The sequence below is a fragment of the Rhinolophus sinicus genome, chromosome 3 (genome assembly GCF_057876585.1).
Source record: "Rhinolophus sinicus isolate RSI-liver-muscle chromosome 3, RSI-T2T, whole genome shotgun sequence".
In the NCBI taxonomy this organism is placed as follows: Eukaryota; Metazoa; Chordata; class Mammalia; order Chiroptera; family Rhinolophidae; genus Rhinolophus; species Rhinolophus sinicus.
Genome location: NC_142503.1, coordinates 160712783 through 160740711, shown reverse-complemented (window position 1 = coordinate 160740711; position 27929 = coordinate 160712783). Strand labels below are relative to the sequence as shown.

At 41.5% G+C, this 27929-nt stretch overlaps 1 protein-coding gene across 12 annotated transcripts in view; it reads left to right on the top strand.

The window, feature by feature from the left end:
• TRIM9 (tripartite motif containing 9) overlaps window positions 1-27669 on the top strand; it is a 104695-nt gene extending 77026 nt beyond the window's left edge. For 2 of the 12 annotated variants that reach the window (XM_019725681.3, XM_088797334.1), the window contains exons 6-13: window positions 2780-2937; window positions 4354-4492; window positions 16678-16866; window positions 19425-19466; window positions 19859-19882; window positions 20733-20982; window positions 23412-23574; window positions 25577-27669. In XM_019725681.3, the coding sequence (XP_019581240.1) occupies window positions 2780-2937; window positions 4354-4492; window positions 16678-16866; window positions 19425-19466; window positions 19859-19882; window positions 20733-20982; window positions 23412-23574; window positions 25577-25639 (1028 nt within the window). In that variant the 3' untranslated portion in view covers window positions 25640-27669. Of the gene's footprint in view, window positions 1-2779; window positions 2938-4353; window positions 4493-16677; window positions 16867-19424; window positions 19467-19858; window positions 19883-20732; window positions 21037-23411; window positions 23575-25576 lie in introns of all 12 variants that reach the window. The other 10 variants (XM_019725679.3, XM_088797337.1, XM_019725682.3 and 7 more) reach the window with 7 other exon arrangements.
• Window positions 27670-27929: the final 260 nt, after the last annotated feature.

Sequence of the window (27929 nt, the reverse complement as noted above, 5' to 3'; positions counted from 1 at the left end):
GTTAATCCCCTTAAGTGCCTCTACCCACCTAAGGACACACTTATCTTCATTAACTCGTGTTGAATGTAAGAGCCCTGAGTGTGCACCAAGGTCATGGGCAAGGACAGTGTGATCTGGACAGACCCTCCTGTAAACCATGGAGAAAAAGCTCCGAGAGGTGTGGCACACACTCTGACATGCATGTAATCTGTTCGTGACTTGGGGGCCTGAAAGGCATGTCCTCAAAACAGGTGTTACACGTATCCTTAATAGTGTACAAGTGACAGCTTTCCAGAAACAGCTTCTTGTTCCTCTAAAGTCTAAACTTTCCTCAGATTCCATTTGTATTGTTCAGCCACCATAAAAAGGAATGACAGTTCACAAAGGACACTTCAGGGAAGATGACTCAGGAAAATTGCATTCCCAACCACCATAGCGCCTTCAGCGAAACACTTCATTGAAATACACCAGCAATTCTTGGGAAGCTTTATTGTTCACATATAGGAATTTGTTTAAACCTGGGTTGATATTAAGATCTAAAAATGAGTGAGCGATTAGACTTTTTTCTATTCTTTCGGTCTTTTAAAGTGTATCCACTGAAGACTTATAAATGAAGTTCACATGTTTTAATTACATATGATACCATATATTTCAATTAATCTTTTAATTATACCTATGTCTATACAGGGACATTTGAGTTTCTTATTAGAGACATTGCAATTATTTGTATGATTCCAGTTGAAACCATGTTATTGGTTGCTTTTTTTTTCTTCTTTTTTTAAGAGAAGTTAGCCTTTGTTTTCCTTGTTTCACAAATAAAGTTGGCTGTGCTAGTTGCTTTTCATGTTATTGGTTTCTTATTGTGACCTTATTCTTTGATTTTAAAATTAATGAAATGTAGACTTGCCTGAAACATGAGCAAAGAGAAAATGAAGACTGATAGGGGAGCTAATGAGATAAAGAGAGTCCTAGGAAATTGCTGTTTTATGGTAGCTGTAATAAAGCCAGGTAAAAGCAAATGTCCCCGGGAGAATCATTTCATGTCCCTAGAAGCCGTTTGAAGAATGGTTTGCTTCAAGTTATCATATTGTACTCCACAGTTAATATGTTAAAATGTATTCTTTGTATAAGGAAAAAAAGTGTTTAAGTGACAAAGTACGTTCCTAACATGTATAGTGACCTAAAGTTAACCCTCTAATTACTACTCCGAGGTGATGCCCGTTTATGTGTAGATAGATGATCCTTAGAATCATTAGGAGTTTCATCTTCTCTCTCTTCCTTCCTCCATCCAGTCCTGTAGTCTTTTTATTGAACAAGGTGATGGATTTATCTCCTTTCCTCCGAATCCAGATGTTCTGGGACCTCTGGAGCTGCCGAAGCCATTGTTCTCTGATGAGATTCCACCTGAATTCTATGCCATTGAAACTTGAAACATGATGTCCCTTCCTAAACTGATCAGCTCCACTTAACTGGTCATGATTTTAATTTCATTATGGTTGATCTAGTAACTCAGGCATAGTTTTCCTGCAATGTATCACAGTCTTTTCTTAAGTATAAGATAATTGACCCACTTCACCTTCACATCTGTCATGGGAGAGTCACTGCTTTTGTTTTCTAGGTTACCCGGCATAGAACCTGTTTCCTAAACTACTGTTAAATTAGCCATCTTCTTGGTTGGGGTGACTGGCAAGCAGCACATTTCATTCAATGCACGACACTCAGAGTCCAGTACAGCCTACCAGGTGTTCCACAGTTAGCATTTGTTCATCTGAATATCCCTGGATGTGGTCCAAACTGTTCTCTCCTATTGTTGAAGTACTACAAAAATAAATAAATGCTTTGGTTTTGAAAAGACATTTTTAAGCAGTTGGTAAAAACATTATTCCCAGATACACATATTGAGTTTACATGTTAGGAACGGGGATTATTCATTACCTAACATTCCTATTCGTATGTCTGTGTGTCTCAAGGCTCAACTAATCTGCAGTTTTAAGTAATACAGAAGATTCTCGGCACAAGATGGGGACAGTTGTGACTAGTAACAATGTGACAGATTCTCACAAGGTCACAAGGACACCTTGACCCTCCTCTCCCAGGCCCCACCTGCTCCCATACTGCTCTCTAGGTTCACAGTTGACTGTTCTGTACCTACAGAAAGAATGGACTTGAGCTAGTGCTATTTTCAAGGTATAGCTACTTTGAAAGAATGTCAAATTCCTCAGAAGTTTCAAAACAGAGAAATCACTGTTGGTATCACTTAATACCAAATTTTCAAAAATCAGCTTTTATAGCTACTTATGTGCACAGGCTTTGAGCAGAATCACTGGTTAAAAAGAAAAGAAAAAAAAACATGATAGGACCTTAGCAATATAGTGATTTCAGAGCTATTTCTCAGAATAGACAGTTCCAAGTTTATAAACTTGGGGTTTAAGGTACATGATAAGTTTTATGATAAATTTATGAGCCATGTTATGGTTAAATAGGCTTTACTGGGCTGGACTGGAAGTCTATCCCCCACGTAAAACATTTCCCTTAGGGATGATGTCTTTGATGCTCAAGGGGGTAAGAACAGAGCAGTTGTCTCCCCTCTGATTAAAGGTAGGAAATGCCACCCGGAGCGTGAGAAAAGGCAGTAGTGTGGCTCAGGAGCCAGTCCCACTCTTGGAGACCCAGAGGGATCCTGTTCAGGTCCCCCACGCACCCCGGGCTAGCTACCTAGTCTAGCCACATGTTTATCTTTTCAAGATACTGCAATGATTGCGAGTGAACGGAAGCCAGGGTGACACTAATTTCTGTTTAGCTTCCTCTCCAGTGCCAGCAACCCCCATCCTACAGCTGGAGGAGTGCTGCACCCACAACAACAGTGCGACGCTGTCCTGGAAACAGCCACCTCTGTCCATGGTGCCCGCCGAAGGATACATTCTGGAACTGGATGACGGCAATGGTGGTCAGTTCCGGGTAAGCAGAGAACCTACTCCTTGGTAACCAAAATCGGTGCCTACCTCAGAGGACCCACCGTGGAGTCTCAGGCCCAAGTATCCTGCCTCTCCTGGGGACAGGCCATCCCTGCAGGGCCTGCTTACTCTGCCCCTGAGGCCTGCTTTCTCCTTGTACCATCAAAGATGGACAAAGGAGTCTCTGAATAGAAACTGCCCTGCCCTTCTTAAAAGAAAGTACCTGCAGTGGTGAGAGCTCTGGAGTCAGAATGCCTGCTTTCAAGTCCAAACTCCGCCACTTAGCTGTGTGACTGTGCTCATTTCTCACCTCTTTGAGACTTCAGGTCCTCATTTGTAAAATGAGGATGATAATAATAGGTACCTCATGCATTGTTAGGAGTCAGTTAGATAATCCATATACAGAGGGTGCCTAAAAACTGTATACACATTTTAAGAAAGGAAAAAACTGTATTAAAATTGTAATAGTCAATATATACCGATAACAAAAGATGAAATGAATACAAGTCACGTTTGACTTCTACAATTACAAGAGGTGCTCAAAGTGGTTACCATCAGTGTAATTTTAATGCAGTTTTTTTTTCCTTTCTTAAAATTTGTATACATTTTTTTGGCACCCTCTGTAGAATTCTTAGCATGTTGCTATCTCATACTCCAATCAGTATCGCACTAGAGAGTTGTCATTTTAAAGCTGCCTTGGGATGCAAATTATTTTTACTCATTACATCAGCATAATGTTGCGAAGTATACAGCTAAAGAGGGAAGCAGATACCAAACCTATGCTAAAGATGCATTATGCTAGGATTTATTTTAAACCTTTGAAATGTCATTCTTCCTCCCTTTTCTGTTTCCTCCCACTTCCTTCTGTATTGTGATGACAACCTATACTCCCGTGGCTTGAGTGTAGTCTTGGTGACAGTTTCTGAAGTTATTAGTGGAGTTATAAGCATATTATAAACATAGCATACAGACCACCCTCATGTTTTCAAACTTTTTTTTTTTACAAATCACACAGATGGATAAAGAGTTTGGTAGGTATAATACACTGTATAAATGCCATGTTAATAATAAGTAAAACGCAAACTATCACACCCAATTTTAATTTTTTAGCCCTAGTTGCTAATAACTCCCATTCATTAAGCTGCCAGGTACATGCTAAGTACAAGGCACTATGCTAGTCATTTTGTACACATGACCTTATAAAATCCTCACACCAACCTCATAAGGTGGGTATTACTGCCCCCATTTTACATATGAGGAAATTGAGGCTAAAAGAGGTCAATTAAATGACCCAGTATCTCACAGGATTCGAATCCAGATCAGGCTGATGCACTTGCTGCTAACCACTGGGCGACACTAGCTCCCTAACCCCTCACAAGGGTTCCCATTAAGTGGTGGCCTGTTACTTGTTGACCCTCAGGAAGTGTACGTTGGAAAAGAGACAATGTGCACCGTGGATGGCCTTCACTTCAACAGCACGTACAACGCTCGCGTCAAGGCCTTCAACAAAACAGGAGTCAGCCAGTACAGCAAGACGCTGGTCCTCCAAACGTCCGAGGGTAAGGCCCTTCCGCAGTATCCCTCAGAGCGAGAGCTGCGAGGCGTCTAACATGGCTGGCAAGCCGGAGGTAACCCCACCACTGCCCACATTCCGAAGTGTTTCCATGACTTGCTCTGCATTCTGGCACAGAGCCGCTGTTCCTCTCCCGCCGCTAGAGAGCCCATGGTATGTGGATGGGATCAAACCAAAGAGCCCACAGCAGCAGTTCCAATGGCTTGGGCCGTCGGCTTCCTTTGATAACACTCTAAATAAGCGGCGGCTGAAGAAGCTGAAACATGAAGGCCTGAATGCCCCCTGGTGTATAAGACCAATGTATCTAGGCTCTAGGGCAGGCCCCCATTCTCCTGATACACATCCTGTGCCACTTTTGTCCAGATGATTCTAAATTGCTTTATAGTGCTTGCTTGTTCCTGAGGGTGGGGCCGAGGTTCTTTCCAGCTGTGGATTTGTCTCCCTGACTGTGTTTCAATGGGTGTGGGATGCTAGAGCTATTCAGGGAGGACATAAGGGCCACTCCTGGCTTAACCAGCACGGACCGCTTCCATTTCACACCCAAAGCCCAGGCCGGCGGCACCAGGACTGAGGCTTCCTGTGGGAACCAGACAGGAAGAGACCAGCAACTCTGCTTTCCCTCGCTATTACATCTTGCCAGTCCCTCTAGCCGTGGTTAGGCTGCCCAGGGCCGCCAAACAAGGTCAATCAGTCTCTAAAGAACTTTTGCTTCTTGGCTATACTGTCAATAGTTTGGTCATCCAAAGCAAGCCATCCATCTCAGAAAAGGGGCTTGAATTTGATGGCCAGGTCCAAACACAGAGGCTTTTCACACTTTCATTTTAAAAGCAATTGAACACATGAAATCAAACCTATGAAGAGGTTTAAATCTATCTGTGGTCAGTGCCAAAGCATTTTCACACCTTCTGGATGTCATTTTAATCATAGAAGTCACCCCACCCCACCAGCATTCTCCATAACTTCCCTCTGCAGAGCTAATTATGTTGATTTTGGTCAAATTCAAGACGTTAGCTAAAAGAACTGTGATGGTGTTTTTTTCACACACACACACACCCATTTCCCACAAATCTCAGCATGTGCCAATCACCCCTAAAATGGTTCACATGGTTACAAACAAGCACAACTTCAAATCCCACAGCAAGGTTGATAGGCTCCTGGCCATGAAAACCACGCGTGGGGAGCAGTCGTAAGCCTGTGAGAGATGCTATTCAGAGAAGGATTTGTTGAAGGAAAAATGTCCACATGGCCCATTCCCATTTTGGTTACAGGGATGTGGTAGCTACAGCCTCACCTGGAATGATTGTTTTAGCAATTTCTCTCTGGGATGACCTATGAGCTTGAGAGCAGTTGCCTCTTTTCCTGAAGTACCATGCTAAACGCTCACGCCCTCCAAGAGTTTTTCCTAGAAGCAATACAGAAGGCCCTTCATGGTGATGGCCTCATTCCCCACGTGTGTACAGGAGGTTTGATTGAAGAGCAAGATGCATGCCTTAGAGCAGGAGACCCTTTGCAGCAGTGTTGCCAATATGTGTCATCAGACTTACGAGAAAACTATTTCTATTCATAATACGTCATGGAAATCATACTGTTCTGCTGAAACCAGTTATTAGCATAGCAGCCTGAGCACTTACGTCTCTCTTTTCATCCTGCAGGAGGATGTAGTATCTAGCTTTCACTTAATGTTCATAAGATTATGGTGTCTAATAAATTACAAAATTGGAGCTGCGATCCTTGGTACCATAGTCCGCAGAACTGGGGGTCATTTTCTAAGAGAAATGAATGGATCAAGTCCTCTTCCAACAAAGAAACTGTACTGTAGAAATTAACTTCCTCCATAAATTTTATATATTGTGTACAAATATAAGGTATGTATCTAAATACAAAGAAAACCTTATCATCGTGTAGATATCAGTATTCTCTGTTACTGCACAGAAGTGATTTTCTCATGATGAAATAAAGTTCGCACACATACTTTCTCCATAACTTTGGTTTGTTCTATTTGTTTCTCCCTCATTCTAATTCATTCAAACAGTGAGACAAGATTTTAAAAGAAAAAAATATAATGAATAGCTTATTTTGGAAAAAAAAAAGATTTGATCAATCTCTAACAATAGAGAAAGCCTAGAGAATTAAAGAAGTATCTCATTTTTGGTTTTTAGAAATCAGTGAGAAAAATGCCGTTAATGGAGTTTTGATATGTGAACTGAACTTATACTTTATTAATCTTATTCCCTACAGTTCCTGGAAAGGTTTGCGTTGGAGATTTTTTCTTTGCTGCTCTTGTGAGTGATATGGTGGTTGGTTTTGGCTTTCTACTGTAATAAAATCTTTTGCATCCTTTTTAGCAAGAGTTCACCCCTTTCCAAAGTTGAAAACAAAAAGTCTGTATCACAGAAGGTACGATTCCATAGCAAGTCTAACTTGTATTTATATGCATTGAGTCTAAGGTTTAAATCACTCATCACTTATACTCTGAACTATCACAAAACCTTCTGCTGACCCAAAGGTAACATTATGCAAGGGAGATCATATGTCCACATTGTTATGAATTCTGATCGTTCTTTTTTTTCAAAAGCAAATTTGTTTGTTTGTTTGTTTGTGTGTTTATCTATTTGTTGGGCAGTTTTCGAGAAGTGCCATTGTGTACTAGGCTGTGGGGATAGAGTATGGAGCAGACATCACCCCTGGTGTCATGGAGCTTACAGCCTAGGAAGAGTAGGCCTTAAATAAATAAACACGCAAATAGTTACATACAAGTTATGATAGACACTGTGAAAGAAGGAAAGGGGACGAGCAGGAAGACATAATTTATATAGGGGAATTGGTCAGGAAAACAAGAAAAATAATTTAATTCAATAGAAATTATAAAGAATATGTTATTAAAAGAGAAAAGGAAAGGGAGATGCATTATTATGGAGTTCAAATGTGGTGAGTGCCCTGAAAGCAAAGGTCTCGGGGATAAACTTAATACAGCCACGTGAATAAGGCCAGTTGTAGTCTAAATCAAATTACCCTGACTTAAGAAGAAATACAACGATAAGCAATGAAGAATTTTAATGAAATTTTAAAATAAGGCCCACAACCCTGGTTGTAGACTCATATATCTTTAAAGTCATTCACTAGCCATCATGGCTAGTCTTTGAAACATCTTTGAAACATCTGCAAAAGAGCCTCCATTAAAAACATTATGTAATAAGACCTTCTTAATACATGGAGTTCTAGGCTCCTTCTGTGTCGAGGAGACTCTGCAAAAAAAAAATAAAAAATTAGACAAGGCTGAGAACAGGAAAGGCAATTTTTCGGTTCATTATTCCCTACTTTCCATCTGCCTTTCTGAACAGACTATACATACCTTTTTACTTTAATCTGGAGAGAAAATGAAATAGACTGAAGGTAAAATTCCTGAGGTCACGTAACTCAGAAAGACAGTTAACTGGCTGAAAAGAGGTCTCTTTCTGACCCTGCGCAGCTTCAGAGTCAGGGAGGGAATTGCTTCTTACAGCTTTCACAGCAGAGAGGGAGCTGCAGCTCACCAAGCCTTGAGGGGATTAGAATGCAATCCCTCAGCAATCAATACTCTAACCCAAGTCTTTGTGTAAAAAGATGATTTTCCTTGGACAAATTCTTAGAAGTGGAATTACTGGACCAAGGAGTATGAACATGTTTAATGCCTTGATCAGTGTTTCCAAATTGCTTTCCAGATAGATTTTTATACCAGAAACATATGAACCATTTTTTATCAGTTTAATTCTACTATTCAGAGTTTAATTTTGATCTACAAGCAGCCTTTTCTGAAAGTAAAAATGTTTCTAAAAGGGTTGGGTTTTTTTTTTTAATTTATATTTTCATAGGAATAATATTCTGATTGTTTTAGTCTAAAAGCAACATGAAATAAATTACAACATATTGCATGGAAAATGACCATGATCTAAAGAAGAGGGAAGTCTTCCCAGTGGGGTATGGAAAGAGAGAGAGAACAAACAAAGGGACTGTTTGCAAGGCAAAAACTTCAAAATCTGCCTTGATCTGACCATGAAAAGAAACCTCATTTATTCAAAAAACATTAAGTGAGCGCCTTGAGTTTGTCAGGCACTGGGCTGGGCCCCAGTCCCACAGAGGGGCATAAAGCACAGCCCCTGTTCTAAGTATATGGGTTTTACTCCTCCTCCTTCCTGAACTTCATGGCACCTGACTCAAAGCACCTAAACACTATGGTATCACCTCACCTCTCTAGAACTACAGTATCCACCCTACAATCCAGATAGTCATTTTACAATCAAGAAGTAAGCCACAGTGACCTCTGATTCGGGGCAGGGGGTGGAATTCGTGCATAGAAGCTCCTGTGCTGTCCTCACATCAGAGCCCTTGGTCTCACTCAGCCCTCACTTACTTTTAGTTTACACACAGTTCCACTGAGCTCATTGACTCATTTGCAAAGAGCGCAGCAGACCATCCGCATCACATTAGAAGAGAGAAGGATTTGGTGTAGAAGTGAGTTGAGACCTTTGGCAGCATTGAGCAGGGAAGGTAACTGGAAAAACTGAACAGACCAAAAAAAAAGAAAAGAAAAAGTCAAAAGAACATTCTGTGGCATATCTTCTGATTAAGAAAGTCAGAAACTATATAATGCATTTTAGAAAAATTTCCACCTATCACATTTAAAAGTCAGTATATTATCTGGAACCCTTGGTAATGCGGTATTAGGTGTATCTCAGAAGGCTTTATGGAATCACAATATGAAATGAGCCCCAAGAAACTATGATTATAAACCCTAATCCATTTTGTGTCCAGCTTCTAAGAACTTTCTTCATTGTCCATTAAAATATTTCATGAAAAATGACAGTACATATACTTTAGATTATACCTCCATACGCGCATTGCTGGTTTCTGAGCCCCTTCCTGTTCTGTGGCTGCAACATTCCAGATTTACCGTATGTGTCTGTTTCTCATTGCTGCTTTAACACATTACCACAAGCTTAGCAGCTTAAATAACACAAATGTATCACCTTACAGTTCTAGAGGCCAGAATCCTAAGTGGGTTTTACCGGGCTAAAAGTGAGGTGTCAGCAGGGCTGTACTCCTTCAGGCTGCTCTAGGGGAGAGTCCGTTCTCTTTCCTTTTCCAGCTTCTGGAAGCCGCCTGTATTTCTTGGCTCATGGCTCCTTCCTCCGTCTTCAAAGCCAGAAGCATAATGTCTTCCAATCTCTGACTCTGACCCTCCTATTTCCCGTTTATAAGGACCCTTGTGATGACCTTGCACCCACCTACATAGTCCAGGATAATCTCCCCAAATCAAGATCCTTAACTTAATCACATCTGCAAAGTCCCTTTTGCCATGTCAGGTGACGTAGTCACAGATTCCAGGATCTGTGATGTGGACATTTTGGGTAGGCCACTATTCCACCTACGACACTCTATGAGGAAAGTGTTTTTATTATTATTATCATCATCATGAGCATCCCACTCTCCATATGGGAAAACTGAGCCTCTGAGAGGTTCAGTAACCTGTCAGACCCGGGCCTGTCAGCCTCTAACACCCAGCGCGGTGCATTTTGGTGCTGACTTGAGAACAGTGCTGTTTGCTCTCAACCAAAGAGAAGGGAAGAGGGAAAATACCCTAAATCTGCCTGCTAGGTGTCTTGAGACATCTTGTCAAAATGAAACAGCGTTGTGCAGCTGCCTGATGTGTTTATTTAGAAACCCCAGCCAGCAATAGGAGTCGAACACTGTGCAAGTGTCATGGTAGTGTTTTGTTGAAAAGAATAACATTGCTACTTTTAAAAGGAGGTGTGGGAGTAGCTGCGGTTTCCAGCATAATACCCCAGCTCCTCCCCAGGTCCTGTCCTTTCTTCCTGTCTCTGGGCTTCCTCTAGCTTTTCCCCCTCCTATTCCCCCAGTGAGCACTCACCCAGAGAGGCCCTTGTCCCCATTTGGTAGCAGTGGGTACTCTCTGCTGGCAGTGACAGGTCACTGCCTGGGAAGGAAATGGATGGTGGGAGCCACATCTTGGAGGTCCCTGAAAGACCCAGAGCCTATCTCGGGTTGAAACCACAGAGCAGTTTAGTCCTCTCAGCCCCTCAGACCGCAGCAGTGGGAAGAAGGTAATCAGTGATAATTAGTGACTGAGGCTTTAAACAAAGCTGTAAATTCCAGCACTCCCGGCAACTAGGTGCTCATAGCACTGAAAAGACTACTCTCAAGCACCCTTTAAGTTGAATGTCCACGGGAGCCATCTCCCCAACACTTTCTAGGATTATTTTGTCTAATGATAATGTTAACACGTTGCGCACAGCGGGGTTTAAATCCCTCGTGAAGATTCTCGTGATCCGTATGCAACGTGTTAAAAGTTGGGATTCTTGGTTACATCTTAGAAATTGCTTTCTAAAAGTGGACGTGGAAAGTGTTATTCATAGTGATTAAAATGCCTTTTTCCACCCATTAGAGTCTCAGCGTCACACCCTCCAATGGGATAGCTTCTTCTCCCCCACATCAAAGGAAATAACCCAGAGAACATTCACTGGGGCAGACGGAGTGTAGCCCCAGCATAGCCCCACATGCATCTGTCCAAAAGCTCTCTGCAGATGTGTTCCAGTGATTTGGGGCCAGCATTAGCACTACGCTCTTAAACCCTGATATACTGAGACCCTCCCCAAGAGAACTTGTAACCTGGTGGTGGGGAAAAGAACCTCATCTGATCTCAGAGACGACAGGGAATGGCTCAGCCCACCCACCCGCTATGGCCAAAATCCCAAACAGGAGAGTGGAGTGTTTGCCTTTCTATTCCTCACAACCACAGTCTGTGGAACTACTCTATTTGAGAGAAAGATTCATCCTCATTATAGTTCACGGTTTGGAGAATGGTTAGATCATCTACACAAACGTTGGTAGCTCCTGAGACCACTGGGAATGTGCCCTGTGGCCTGTGGCATAAACTTTACCTTTCATGCATTTCCAAGGCACAAAAGAGCAGCCACGGCCTCGTCACCACCAAAATGTTATCCACCAGGAATTGGTCCTGCTACAGCCCCTATCCTGCCCCACCACAGCTGGTAGTGAGACTCGCATATGTCCCTGCACTTCTCGGGACTTCAGGGCTTTTGTTTGGGGGGATTTTTTTGTATCTAAAACTATAGACTTAGAGCAGATGACCTCTAAGTTCTTCAAAATTAGTACCCCCTGGTTTTCTTCTATTACTTCTCTCTTCAGAATTACTGCTGAAAGCTGTTAACTATTTTAGAAAATGCTACTATGAACAGACGTAGACACCTCCTGCCTCCTCCAAAGGTCTTTGTGTGTCTTTGAGTTTTACCTGTGACACAGAAACTTCAACACTGATAGGAAATTGTTGATAAGTATTTGATAAATAATTGATAAATACTTGAAAAGTATATGCTATGCTGGAGATATTTCTCCTGTGCCTCTGCTTTGCTTGTCCTGACCCAGAGCCTCCCCCAAAATAATTTAGTTGGAAAAATATGCATGTCTAGGACAAAGTTCTTCAAGGGAAGTAAATCACACCTGAATAACTTTGGGTCGATTTTATAAAATCCAAGGTGAGAGGCATGATGGTAGGTCTCAGAGCCCAGAAAAGAGAGACATTTTGTTTCTTTTAATTTTGACAGCATGCATAATATCACAAGGAAATTCCTGAATTTTTCCATGGGACTGAATTGAGTCCAAACTCTATGTTTGGTTCTGGGGAATGTGCTTTGCAGTTTACACTTTGGGTAGCAGTTTAGTCCTTTGGAATTCTTTGTATCTATTTGAAATATAGGAATTTTCAGTTCTTCTGATGATAGTTCCTTATAAATAATGCCATGGTATTCTAAATTGGACCAGAGGACCTGGTGACAAAGTATGCACCTGTCCTAGGGGTGGTAAGAGGCTGTTTCATTCCTTCTTTTAAAAGGTTTTCAAGACAGATTTGTTTCTCACTTCTCAACTGCAATTAATGCCACACTTAAGAAAGCTTAAAATACCACCTTTCATTGTAAATTATGTACCAGTTGGACATAATTGTGACTTTGGATCTTATTAGCTCAAGGAAACTCAGCCTCCTTCATGCATTTCTTTTTTTTGTTTTAAAATCTTCCCAACAAAAGCAAATTATTTTACAGCTGGTTTATAATTGAACTGAAACTCATCTTGAATGCTGCTCGTGCAGTTCTTAGTGACATATCTTGCTTTGCTGTGCTCTGAAATACAACCATGACGATGAACCAGTGCCCAAAGCTGCTTAAGTTATGAAACTGGTCACTACTAGGCAGGAAAATAACCAAGAATTCTGCCAGGGCACAGGGGATGTTGGATTAGCATACACTGTCATAAGGAACCCCTGTCACTTTGCTTTGCTTTTTTGAATTCCAAAAATAACACCTCAAAGACTGTACACATCCAAAACATCCTACAACATCCATAGAAATCGTAAGTAGTCTGTTCATGTTGGAATCAGTCGAGAAATTCTACTCCCAGAAGTGTGAAAATCAATCAATAATATAAGACACAGATTTTCTCGGAATTATTTTTCTTATGGTTAACTATCCCATCAACTTCCTGTTTCCCAGCTGCTCAGTTTTCATGCAAGTTCTGGCACGCAGTCGGTGTTCAGTAAGTGTTAGCTAGTGAGCAAATAAAAGAAATATACAGTGAGTCAAACTGGAATACACCAGCCAGATATTTATTTTCTCCTGAAACCCAAAAATCAGTAAGTAGTGGGGTCCCCTAGCCAATCGTTAGTTTGATAATTCTTGATTGCTTCTTTCAGAGGCCCCAAGTCCAGAATCCAGCAATCCAGGTGGGAAAGGGAAGCAGTCCACACAAGAGCAAGGGAAAGTGATGGTCATGGGCAGAGTTGATGGATAACGTGTCTTGACCCGTCTGCATTGTGAACATATCCCCCTCCCTCAATCCCACATGCCTGGAGTGGCCACACTAGTATTCAGGGGGCTGGCTCTTTTCCACTGCTCTTTACTACTAAACTGTTTTTACTCAGCAAAGCTCTTCAACAGACAGGGTCACTGCATGTGATGAAACATGACAAATTTAAAATCTTTTAAGGAGCTACTTGTGTTTCCCTAATGATCTATACATTAAAAACTAATGATAATTTCCTGGAGATTAGCGATCAACCTAAAGATAGATTTGTGTCATATATTCAGAAGAAAACAATAAGCTCCTTCCCATTTGTCTTGACCAGTAGAATAGCAATGGCTGAGACATCTCTTCTCCAGACCTCAATTGTTGTGCTTTGAAGGGGAGAAGAGGAAGGGGGATATGAGTCCTTCCTGCATCCCATGGATACAACACAGATACACACTTGGGTAGCTGTGTGTATGCTCAATGTGAGTTATGTGATTTGGCTAAACCAGGGAGTGGCAATACTGCTCTCCCGATATTGTCCTATTGTCTTTGGTTCATGTCTTTGAATATGTCCAGAGGGGCATGACAAGAGTAAAGATTTGAAATCCATACTATAGAAGAAAAGTTGGAAATAGATTCTATTTATCCCAAAAAAGGGAAGATTTAAAGAGGATTGGTGACTGCCCTCCAATACTTTAAGAACTAGTGATCTGTTCTGCGTGGCCCCAGACAGTATTGCTACAGCTGATGAGTGGAGCTCCCAAAGAGGTATATCCAGACCAACAGAGCCAAAAGTACAAACGAGGGGGCTGCCCAGAGGCTATGAGTTCCTTAACCCAAGGGATTCCAAGGGGAAACTTGATGATTGCTTCTCAGATGTTATCGAGATAAGTGTATTCCCCCTAAGACTCCTACAATCTAAGATAATATCAAATGGCATAGATGATCTGTAGGCAACTGACCAAATATTTACAGTGTGTGCCTATGGGGATGGGCATAAAAGGCACTGCTTGTTTAGTCTGGCTGGGATCCAGTGGGAAGTGCTGTCTCTTTTATAATGCATTTGGAAAGTTTTCATGGCGAGATAGGAAGTTGTTTTGTTTTTTTAGGAGCTGCTTAGAATGGGGTGAGAGCCTAGCTGGTAGGGTTTGGGGGGGCCATAGATGGGAGAAAACTCGAAGACAGAGATGGAATGGTTGGATAATGTGGATATTAAATAATCTCGCCTGAGCAGAGGGCATAGTTTAAGAGTGAGAAGAGTCAAGGAAAACCGGGTCATCAATTAACAGTAGATCCACATACAAGGATAGGAAAAAAAGTCACTATGTTGGTGTCAAGTTATTAATCCCATGAATAACCATAGCTACCCTCGGCCCCCACCCCACAGAGTGGTGTCATCACCAACTCTAGGTTCTTCTTCCTGGTGCTGAGAATAGAAAAGGTAAGTACAACCCATGATGGGCTCGTCCGTGCTCCCCAAGGTCTGGATTCAGTATCCATCTCTTTGCTGGTTTTCAGATGATTATTCGGGTTTCAATATACTTTGAAATCCATTTTATGACATGTGTCCTTTCTCTTAATTTTTAAAGCAACAAGTATTTCTAATATAATTGATTGATTATTACTACCTAGTGAAAAATACATTTCCAAGCAAATTTTTGTTAATAAAAACATTTTTCCCTGGCATAAATATCACTGTAAATGCCTCTTCTCTCTAAAAGAAGCCCATGTAAGTTTGTGTTGCTGTATCGTACTTCAGATTTTTCCATTAAACTAAAAGACTAATTTCCCCTTGAGATAGTTATAACAGGAATTATTTCTGATTTGCTATTTCTGGACAAAGAAATGATTACATATGTCAAGTCATCCAAACCATATGAAGTTTAGGTAGAAGAAAATGTAAGTATATTATTATTGGGACCACAATCCCTTAACTCCATAAATAGCAATTCCTTTTCTCTGAGATCTAGTTTATACTTTTCATTACAATAAAATAAAATAAAAAATCCCCTCAAGGACAAGTCTAAAGCCTGAAATGTCAACTTTAATATTCTAAGTTCAGAAATGAAAATGAGGCTGACTCTTCATAGTATCAAAATTAAAACTCTCCAAGCCCTTGTTCTGAGCCCTTCAAGTAGAATCGTGTTCCACACACATGCACTCCAGTTAGTTTTGATTGAACATGCCCACAGTAGTATTTTCACAGGATCAAGGGCATATTCAACATGGTGAAGCATGTTAACAGACTCAAACCAGAAAGATATTCCCAGGAATACCCTTTGACCACCAAAGAAAAATTATTTTTTTCAATGAGGCGAAAGTTCCTGGGTGGTTTTGGACATAGACTATGACCATCGTGCCATCTGTATTTCCTAAATCATGGTTATCAAACTGAGGAAAACATCTGTCTCTGACCAGACCATGCTAGTGCGGAGAACCAGTTATTGACCGACAAAAGAGAAAGGAGGGATTTTAGTAACTTAGAGAAACTACCCCACAAGCCTTCCTAAATCCAGATCAAGTAATTGGTAAGTTCTCATTCTGGCGTAATAGTCATCTTCACACCAGAGCTGACTATCTGAAAATAAAGACTTTTTTTTTGCCACCATTGCACCTCCCTGCTGCCCACAGTCTGTTTATTATTACAAAACCAGAGATGTTCAAGTGACGTCCCTAGGGCTTGATCATAACTCAGAAGTAGAAGTAAAGCTTCTTCCCTAATGACTTGTTCAGCCCTATCCTCCTCTCCTATGCAAAGAGCAAGTCTTGAGTGTGCAGGTGTAGAAAAACCATCTCATCCAGTCAGAAATAGAAAATCTGTATTAAGAGAGAAAAGGGAAAATACAGAACAGCAAAGATTGGTTAAAAAAAAAAAAGTCATCATTTCCTAAATAGAAACCCTTTGAGAGGCCATTGTTGGACAGGAAGTAACTTCCGAGATAGCTGAAGGGAGTGAAGTATTAATCTCCTCTTAGTCATCAATGAGTAAAATTTACCTCTAAAGTTTCTAAATTCAATTCTAAAAATATTTAATTAAAAGGAAACCTTCCAGAGTACTTTCTCTACCACGAAAAATTGGGGGCAAATGAAAACAACTGTCTGTGGTGTCCGGGGTGTGCTCTGGTCTTGGGTTCTGACCTGCCGAGAATTCCCTCCCAGTCCCAAGCCACTTTGGATTAGTAAATGGCAGTGGCTTCTGTGGCTGGATGAGGCTTTGTACAGATGCATCGGTAGGTAAAGCAGGTCTTGGGGAACTGCGCACGGGCAGGTGGCAGATTTCTGATCTCTAGTTTGCATTGATCTTACATTTAGACACAGATTCAGAAGAACAGACACTCCCTTTTCCAGTGCCTTCGGAAAGATTGCCGCTCCGTAGAATGAGTCCTTTCTCCTCCACCCTTAATCTACAACCCAGCTTCCCGGGGAGATCCTACTTTGATTTCCGATCCTCACCCCACCAGCTGAGCTTGCATTCCTCCTTACAGTCTCTCAATACACCCGGTGAGCTGAGCTCCTCTGACCTTTCCTCTTAATCTCTGTGCCTTGAAGGCATCTCTGAAATACCTGTTTTGTTCTTGCCATTGATGTGCGTGGAGAAGGCAGTGAGCTAGTCTCTGTCTGTGGCCTGCTTCTGGTATGAAGGGCATTTGGATGATGGAGCTTTGTGGCGTTCTTGTTTGTGTGGTGTGAGGACCCACCATCGAATTGTGGTCAATGTGTAATGGCATTGGAAAGTGATGAGTGAAGTTGTTCTTTTTGCACCAGCTGGTACCACCATGGGCAGCCTGCTCTGTCATTACATGCAGTGGCATAGCTCGGCCTAGGCACTGCCTAAGTGGACGCCTTAGTTTGGAGGTTTGCAACCCTGCTGCATCCAGGAAACCAGACTGGATGTGTCTGGCAGACTGGATCAGTGCATCCAGCCTGGGGTGGTCTGATTAAACATAGACTCAAGAGATCTTTGTTGAAAAAATAAAGTCAAAACCGGCCAACAGCAGAATGCACTATACAAAGCAGGCAAACCAGAGAGCAGAGAGTGAACGTTTTTTCTGCAATAGCCTGTGCTCACTGGTAGGTCAGTCGGGCTCATGGCTGTTTTTCTTTTCTTTTCTTTCTTTTCTTTTTTTTCTAAGCAAAGGGGAGGGGCCACCACTAGCTGAATTAGAAACCCTTAACTAGCCTAAGCCCCAAAGATTTGAGTCAATGAAAAGTCTGGCCTCCCCAAAGTTTTCCACAGCCAAGGGGCTTGTGACAGGGCTTTAGGCTGATTTCAGGGAAGCTAGACTTTTGTTACCGTGCAGTGAACTGTCTAGCAAATAGTATCTTTAAATATCTACAATGCAGACCTATTTGATCTCTTCAGGACTATATTGTAATCATGGATACACGTGATGCACATTTCCCATTTCCAAAGGTTTCTTTTGGTTTTTATTTTATTCTTTTTGCTCATCCCACATCTTGGAATGAAGGCCACAGCATGAGAGTGCAAAAAGGATGCAGGGACTTCAAGCTCTCTTTAAAATGACATTTTTCTTTGTGCTTTTACGTTTCTTCTTGTTTTACTGTGCACTACTGGCTTTCAAACATGCTTTGTTATGGAATTCTTTTCACTTGTGTCTAATGTACTGAAATATTGTAATAGTGTTTGTAATGTATATTGTCTCAAGAATAAAATGAAATGTGGGTTTGGGAATATTTTATGGCTGTATTTGACAGCAATGTTCTAGTTGTATCATTAAATCTTTAATGTATGATGGTGTGTTTAACGTAGTGTAAAATGATTTCAGAAAACTTGTTTTGAAAAAAACTTGCACAAGGCATGATTCATTTAAAAATTTTAAAAGCCCTATTCAGATTCTACAAATTTATTTCCAAAGCTGGATATGAGATTCAGTTTTAAAACTTCTGTACTCACTAAGTTCTAACCCAAAAGGAATAGGAATTGAAGTGATAATTGATAGAAATTAAACAAAATGGAGTTGGAAGAAAATGATTCTTTTGTATGTGAATTCATCCCAGAGTAAAATAAAGTTACCAAAAGTAAGGTCATAATCTTTAACTTTGTTTTTTAACTCAAGCCTTAGTCCTTTCTAAGTTGCTTTCTTAATTCTTTGGAAATTCTTTTAATTCGGTGCATTATCCTTCAATTGTTTTAGAAATTAGCATATAGTACGGGCATTACTTAGTTGAAAAAAAATTAAATGATCCCTTCCAGGGGATACCCTAGTGCTCAAAAACCCATTTTCTAGATCAATGCCTGACAACACTTGAAATCGTAGTTCACACACTTTTGAACATTTTAAGACAAGACTGCTTCGTCCACCCCGATGCAACTTGTCATGGGGTAGGTAGTGGGGTGGTTGAAAAAGTCCCACAGGTGATTCTAATATATTTTTGAGACCACTCCCAACCCCACCATTCACTAATCTCCTCCCCCCCTTATATGAGAAAGGTTGATGTAGTGAAACAATCTAAGAAGGAGGTGAGGTAATTCTTGGTTTTACTACATTTAATTCATGTTATTATTAATAATTATCAGATGTATTTATTAACATACAGATTACGTTTCACCTTTAGTTATATATGTGTCATTTAACTTGGGCCCAAGTCACAACAAAGGCCTTTTGGCATTACCCCGAGTTAGAAGTACATGGAATAGTGATGTAGAATGGAGTTTTATCAAGAGCCAATGTTTTTCTCCATTTCAATTGGATGAATTTGTCTCCTTTTTAAACAGTAAGCGTTCTTGATATGGGAATTTCAGTGAAAAAGATTGAATCAGGAACATGATGAATATTTAAGCTGTACAGTTTAGAATCAATTGGAGAAGGATTTAAGGATTTATTAAATGGGGGGAAAAAAAGATGTACTTTTCATTTCCAAAGAGCAGAGAAGCAATTGTTACCCAGCAAAGAAAACTAACATGAAAAAGGGCTTTGGTTTTTCATGAATCAGGCCTCTGACCACTGTGTTCAGCTGGTGCTTTTTAAGTGTATACAAATAATTTTTATCAACCTGGTTGTTGTTTCATCGCTTTGATGTGTAGTATCTCTTTATAGGATGCAATTTTGAGACACAACCTGCACCTTACTCTCAATTAGGCAAGTATACCTATTGTAATTGTTATCTTTCACTTATGTGATTGGTATGCTCCATTCCTTCACGAAATAAATGGCAGTAGCTAATTTTATGTCAATAATTGTCTAATTGTCATTCAAACCCCATTATAACAGCTTCTCAAATGGAAGCGAAACCTGTATTTTTAATTTTTATCCCTCAAGATTACTTTTCCCCCCAGTTTTCTTGCACATCAATGCAAAGCACTCTTTATCGGTGCTAAATGTGGGTGAAGGGACAGCCAGACCAACTGTTGTAGAGTTTTAAACTGAACCCTTTTTTGGTATTAGCCGATCAAAAGAGCCACGTTTTCTTATCAATGTCAATTTTGCTTCCTGTTTCTCTCTCCCATGCCTTTCACTTGGAATGACAACAGTTGACATTAAAAAGCTGTTGGCAGGTATGAAATAACCTTGTTCTGTTACAAATAGCAAAGACCAAAGTGCATGTGAGGTGATTCACAGGTTCAATAAATCAGCAATGACATCTTTCCAGAGTGTGTTATTGATAGGCAGCATTTAGAATTTGGGGCATAACAACATGTACTAAAACATCATTCTGTCTGCATCTCATGTCCAAAATACCTAGTGCTCCAGCAAGATATTTGACATGTTAGTGTTAGGAGTAACATGCAAGCTGTATTTTTAAGTCATGAAGGAAGCAACCTGCTTTATGTCCAAATCACAACCACTCATGAAAATTAGTTTGCGTTGCTGATAGCTGCACAGCTTTTGAGCTTTTACTAGCACTGAGGACATTTTCAAAATGACGAGATGTTAGCATTCTGCCAAAGGGACATTTCCTAGTTTCACAGTGTGTTTTATCCCTCCTCCATCTAGGACTCTAGATCCTAGCCTCCCTGCTTCAGGGTTACACAGGCATCTTAGTGCATCCCTCTCCCTTTATGTCTCTGGTGTACTGTTCTGCCAGTCACTGGGTGAAGGGACTTGTACCTTCCAAAATCGATGTCACTTCACTCCCGGATCACCTGGTTGGGAGTGCAGTCTGAGCCAGGTAACCCCTGCTGAATCGGTCGTGTGTCCTCCGTCTGCTTCTGGGCGCCGAGAGTACCAGCTCCCAGGATGTGGCCCCTGTCTGCTCACTCACGGCCCCTTCTGGCCCTGGATGCCTCCTTCCTGCATGGCAGCATGAAAACGGGACACAATGCTCCTCACCCGCCCAGAAGTCTGTTATGGTGTTGCGCTCCTGAGGTCTGTCTTAGTAACCCCTCTCCCTTCTCTTGTTCCCAGTGGCCTGGTTTGCTTTTGACCCTGGCTCTGCGCATTCTGACATCATCTTCTCCAATGACAACCTGACTGTAACCTGCAGTAGCTACGATGACCGGGTGGTCCTGGGGAAGACCGGCTTCTCCAAGGGTGTCCACTACTGGGAGTTAACCGTGGATCGCTATGACAACCACCCCGACCCTGCCTTTGGCGTGGCTCGCATGGATGTGATGAAGGATGTAATGCTAGGAAAGGACGACAAAGCTTGGGCAATGTACGTGGACAATAACCGGAGCTGGTTCATGCACAACAACTCGCACACCAACAGGTACCCTGCAGCCCCCAAACCAAGCCTTCTTCACGTCGGCTTCTGGTCAAGAATGAAAGCCCAAGTTCAAACACCTATTAAATAGACAACATAAAGGAAGTCAGGCAGGCAGTCTTCATTAAGTAGCACAGGAGTTCCACTAGTCTTAAGAGTCCATCCTGGTGGGGTTTTTGGGTTTTTTGTTTTGTTTTGTTTTGTTTTGTTTTGTTTTGTTTGCCTAATGACAGAGACACGAGCACTTTCCTAGGTATTCATTGCTATATTCCACCCATCGCTGGAAACTAAGAATCCTCATGCATATTCATTATAGGAGAACATCCCAGGATCCTAAAATCCAGTCCTACAACTCATCAGGAAAGCACTTTTGAACACGTTACTTAGTTTTTCTAAACCTTGATATTCTACTCCACCAAATAAGATTAATAACATTTTTGCATGCAGGCGTGTTCCCAAGATGAAATGGAATATGCAAAAATGCCTCACATCAGAAACACCTGAAAATAGAAGCCATTGTTCTTATTGTGATTATTATCGATACTGCTGCTCAGAATAGAAGCCATTTTATAAACTAAATCTTATGGATGCCAATTTGGATAGCTTTGTACTTGAAGAACTGTCTTATGATTGTATGGATTCAGAGTACCCAGTTAACTGGGGAAAGAGAACATAGTAATCTCCTTAGGTTTTCCTCTACCACCAAAATATGGGCAATTATAATTTAACCCATACTGTAATATTTTCTTTACACTTCCTTTTTCAGTTGGTCTGTGTTTTCTTCCTGAAATGTGTTTTTTCACAAATTTCCTAGAGAGATAAGTGTCTGTCATGGGTACTGGTCCTTCTTATTCTCAAAGATTTCCCCAGAATACATTCTTATTGGTGTCTCTGAAAAAGAAAAAGTATGTACAGTTTTATTCAGTCAGATCAAAAGGAAAGTGAGTCAGGCAGTGGTAGGATAGTGGACTCCACTGTTTCAGCTTTTTCTGTATGCCCATTGCTGCTCCTTCTCTCGCCAGTACACCTCCTAGGGTCTCCACTTCCTGTTCCCTTGGATATTTTCTATACACCTCATTCTGGTGTGTATTCTTCACTATCACTCTAAGTGAACACACATACCATTTCAGCCTGATAGCAAATCCTACTGGATGTAGATAAGCGGTTATCATCAGTGATTTACACTTGGGGGGAACCCTGTCACTAGATCTCTGATTCTATCACCCATGTACCACTCTTACGTTTCCCTTTTAACTTCTTCATTTTGGAGTAAAGGAGTGAGTAATGACACAACTGTCACACGATGCAGAGAAACACATTCTGAAAGCTGAACCGATCTGTTTGCATGCAAACTGCATGTCACTTGTGCTGTCATTGTTGAAGCTGTGAATTAACAAGGCACAATGTATAAACTGTCTTTTAACAACTATGTGTAGTCTGCATTCTGCATGCTGGGGGAATAGAACAACACACTTAAATTTCTGTGCTCTGCTAAGATGAGGATGAAATTCAACATTGCTGGACCTCAGAGAGGGAGAAAAAGACAAATCTGATCGTCTATGCTTTAATAACTTTTGGGAAACCATCAATTGAAACATAGGGCACAACTTGTTGTAAACTGACATTTGAATGCAGGTTCTTTAAAATCACTCCATCTCCTGCACAGTAATTACTTTCAGAAGAGAATCCTCTTCTTCAATGTTGTCAGTTTACATAAAGCCTCAAACTTCTCAATTCAAACTCAATATGTCAAAAATTACCATTTTTCTGGAGTAAGTTTTTCCATTTAATGGGTAACATAAGCCCCAAATCCAATATTTCATGCATATGTTTTAGGTTCAGCTTAAGGGCTTCTTTATTTTGATTTCTAAATTAATTCACTTTGGATTAAATGATGCTTAATTCACACTGTGCAACACATACGACATAGCTACGGGTAGAGCTCTGATAACCCAAAGGCTACTTTTTCTCTCTTGGTCTTTAATGCTTTGTTTTCTGAGCTGTGTCCCAGTGCCCTATGTGAATGAGTTCACTCTCAGCAACAGCAGAGCAGTGTGGTTGAACCTACACATTCTCAACACCGGGCAAGGCCTCCCCCAGGGGCGTGAAAATTGGTTTGGGGGAAGCGAGCAAAACAACCTCACTCTTTTTATATATATAAAGCACAGATATACATACAGCACATAAGCAGACACACGGTATATATGTGATACTAAAATTGTTATATGAGGAGAAAGTATGTTTTCAAAGGCTCCTGGGGTGAGGGTGGGAGGTTGATCCTTTTAAACAGGTTGAGAAACATTGGTTTAACCATACAAGAAGGGAGCTTCTTTTAGAATGATGACAGCCAAGTGAAACCCAATTGTTTTCTTTTCCCACAGAACTGAGGGAGGGATCACAAAAGGCGCCACAATTGGGGTCCTCCTCGACTTGAATAGAAAAACCTTGACATTTTTTATCAATGACGAACAGCAAGGGCCCATAGCATTTGAGAACGTGGAGGGTCTGTTTTTCCCGGCCGTCAGCCTGAACAGGAACGTGCAGGTAAGCGCTGTCGGCCTGAATATAGAAGAGGCTTCTGCTGCCTCTGCTTCACAAGCTGCCCGTGGGTGGGCAGATGCCTGCGAGAGGGAAGCTGACTATGTAAAGCCCAGACCGAGATGTGCAGGAAAGGAGGAGGGAAAGGGATCAATGGTGACAACTGTCATGATTCCAAACCAGCCTAAGCCCCTTTGTTATACCTGGACACAGTCTAGTTAACAGCAAGTAGGAAACTGGAATTATATTCGTGGTTTGCTAATGATTGTCCCTCTGAGCCCTGATTTCATCTCGAATAGAAATAAAACTCTTGAACCAGCTGGCATGAAAACAAATAACTTGTGAAAAGTTCCATGTGTGCCCAAGAAGGGAGGGTGTAAGACTGAAGTATTAGCACCCTCATCAGAAATGTTGAGCATCTTTTCTGCACTCTTATTTGGTTCTATGGGGATAGAAAACATAGTCCCTTCCCAAAAGTTAGTTACTTGTGATTTATTGTGAACAGAAAACAACAGGTTCTTCTCATTCATTCAACAAATATCTATGGAGTGCCTTTAATAGGTAAGCCACTATTTCAAGTATGTTGTTTATCAGTGAAAATAAAACAGATAAAAATCTTGCCCTCATAGAGCTCACATTCTGGTTGTAGGAAAGACAGCAAATGAGAAGCCAGTTGCCGTGTTACTTATATAGTGTGTTACAAGGCAGTAAGTGCAATGGAGGAAAGACCAACGGGGGGAAAGGAGATCAAGAATGCTAGGGCTGGGAGGGCACTGCAGTCTTAAACAGAGTGGTCAGTGTGGTGGGCCTTATTGCAGCCACAGGTGAGCTGAGCATTGAAGAGGGTGAGGGAGTGAGCTGTGTGGAGTTTTCCAGGCAGACGGAACAACCGGGGCGAAGCTTCTAAGACGTAAGGGGCCTCACCAGGGCAAGGAAGGGCCAAGAGGCTTTGGGCTGGAGCTGATGGAGGTGGGGGGCAGTGGGGAAAAGATCAGAGCCATGCAGGGAGGAGTGTGCCCTGCCAGCCTCTGCTAGGACTGGGGCTTTCATTGCCCTCTTGAGCTGGAACTCTCATTGTCAGCCGTGAACCCCATTCAGCAAATGGCTGCCTTAAGATAGTTAGGCTTTGAGAATCAAAACACTGCAGGTGATTTTTGCTCTATTCAGAACCAGTCTTGGGAGCTATAAAAAAAAAATCCATTGTTGTTTATCAGTATGTACAGTAAGAGTGATGGTGACCCCGTGACCTCTGTCCTCCTCACTTCCTGCAACTAGTTGGGGTTTTCTGAGAGGCTGAAATCTAATCTATCAAGTACAGCCTCTATACTGGAAGAAAGAAAATCATAAATTATTCTAGAAGTGAGTCTTAGAAAAACCTCATTCAAAGTGTTCTACATTTTCAACTGTTCTGAGTATCTTTGGATAAAGATTCTTGGGCTGGGAAGAAAGGGATAAGAAAGGGAGAGATGACGTACTGCATGAAATGGTTCTAGCCTTGCCCATTGAGGTTGGACAGAAGTCGCTAAAATAGTATGAGTGCCCATGTTTCTTCATACCTGGCAATCATCTATGCAATCCCCAAATGAAAGGTTTATCCTAGTTAGAATAACTAGTTGACACGTAATAAAGGAAGGGTTGTCTGCTCCTGTGTATTCTCACCATGGATTTGGCAGTGATCCCTGCTTTGTGGCCAATAGGCTTTGCTGCCTGCAGATCAATGCCTGGGTCTTCAGTCCTAAAGAACATAATATCCCCAGAATCTTAAAAGTGCCACGTGGATGAGAACCATATTATCAAGTGTGTCCAGGATTTGGGAGCCCACCGTGGTGGCCAGATGCTCAGCACAGGCAGAATTCTATTAGAATTCTCTTTAATGGCTTCTAGAATAGACACTAAGGAAAAGTGAACCAGTACCCTTTTGAATTAGGGACACACCTGCTGTGCCCCGGGGAGGAGTGTGCAGGGGGTTTCCTGAAGTGGCTCCAGGCCTCACAGTCTCTTCCCCCAGGTCACGCTTCACACCGGGCTCCCAGTCCCTGACTTCTACTCCAGCAGAGCGTCCATAGCCTAAGGATGGCTGTGGAGGCACCAGCGGCCTCGTCTTACCTCCGCCTGAAAAGCAACAGCACGGAGCTCAGCCAGAGAGTGGTGGGATCCAAGAGCGCCGGAAGGAGAGGGAAGGAGGAGAGCAAAGTTGGTCCTCTACAGTCTTCACATCCCACAGCTCCACCCCTTTCCCTTCCAACCTCTCTACTGCTGTAATGCCTGCATTTGCTTCCATGTTCACCAATTCCAACCAACAAAGGAGCTAGACAGTCCACCATGTCACTTTGTTTCCACTCCCAGATTTTACTTTTGTTTAACTTAATTTTTTATGTAGGTGAGTTATGTTTTGTTCTTTTCTGATCATGTGATTGGTGACTTACTGAGCTGGCGCAGCCAAGAAAAAATTCTCCTGATAGCTTTTCTCAAGCTTTCTGTCAAAGAGGTTGTAGGGAGAGGTAGGGAAGAACGAGCTGAATTTGGAGCTTGCAGTTTACCTCCTAGAATGTTCTTGCCCTGTTACCTCTCATGCAGTGTTAGATCTGCATAGCTAATCTTTGGGAGGTGGGCAGAGTGAATGTAGCATTGAAAGATTTTACTGTCCATTGAAGCCCCAAAGTATCTTCTACACAGCTACCCAGAGGTTCACGGGAGAGGATCATTAGGATAGCTGGGTCATTAGGACAGGCCAGAGACTCTGGTTATTCAATGAAACTGGAAAGTCTCCAGACATAGGCAGACCACGGGACTTAATAATTTGGTTCATTTATTTAATCCAAGTTCTTAATTTAGAGCCTGCTGTGGACCAGGCACTGTTCTAGACACTGGAAACAGGGTGTCGAATACGTGGGTGTGGTTTCTGCCCTCCTGGAGAGTATATTCTAGGAGAACAAACCAAAAATAAAATAATTACACATTGTTATAACTAAAAAGGAAATAAACAAAGGGCAAAGAGGCTCATTGGCAAGATCTTTCATATCCCCTACAATGATGCTAAAAATCTACATAGTCTGGCCATCGCACCAGAAACATACCAACTCAATGCCTTTCTAACCGTGCTATTTTAATTATGGCACCTGCGGCCATTCATCACAGAGCCTTTTTTGGTAGAAATGATGTTGGCATTCTTATTTGTTAATGCTGCAACGATATGAAGCCTTAAAAAATGAATGTGAAAAAGAAATAGTTGCCAGAGAGAGAAGGACCCATTCTCAGTAATGGAAGATCTGACGTTGCACCGCATTTACATGCAGTAATGGAGTCCACCACATCTACATTCTCAGGATAAACATGCTTGTCTCCATATATACTCTCTGTGCCTGTTACAAGGGAAAAATCCATCCACTCTGCTGCCCTTTACAACCTAACTTTCTGAGGTAGTTCAAATAATGGTAGGAAGAAAATGAAATTGTATGTCATTGCTATGACTGACAGCAGAATAATAATGCTTATTACTCCTAGATAGAGATAGACTTATACAAGTTACCCTTCAGATACTTTAGTTTGACAAGAAGTTTCAGGAAATGTAGGGACCTGGAAACAGGTTCTGATTAGTTGTCTAAATATTTGCCAGTGAGCCAAGAAATTCACCAGGAAAAATAAAACAAGAATGACATAGAAAAGGGAAGACGGAGGATGGGAAAACTAACAAATTAAAGTTTTGGCAAAAAGTAATATATGTACATAGCTAACTATTGACTTTTGTGGTTACTTGATTTAGATTATTCCTATCAGTTACAGTGTCTTTCTAGTTATGTGTACCTAATTTATTGAATGGGTGCTATCCTGTTTATGTCTTGGTTTTCCTTGGCTGCAGAAGAACTCTGTTGCAGGGCAACACTAGTTTGATGTTTGATTTACTCTCCAATGAGACTCGATGACTGGGCCACTGTAGACTCATCGTTACTCCTGTTCTTTATTAAATTCCTCCTGCTAATTAGATTTCTAGTGACTTGTAACACATAGTTTACACAGAATTGCCATTGTAGATGCATACAGCTACTGTACTAGGAGAAAAATATTTCTGGTGTGCCAATAAATAATTTTTATTAGAGAACATCACATGTCTCTTCAGAATTTCTTAGTTTTTGCCTGTTTGGGATGATAATTCACCTTTGTCTGAGCAATATTTCTTCAGTAAAGTGTCATCGGAAGGTCCCCCCAGCGCTCTTGAAAGCCCATGTTCTTCACCCCATTTCCTTGGGAGGGCTGGCAACTGTCTCCTGGTGGTACTTCACTCCTCAATCTAAACTTAGTATGAGACATTTGTAGTTTGGATGCTGTTGGGGGTCTGCTTCCAAACAATGGGGGTTCACGCT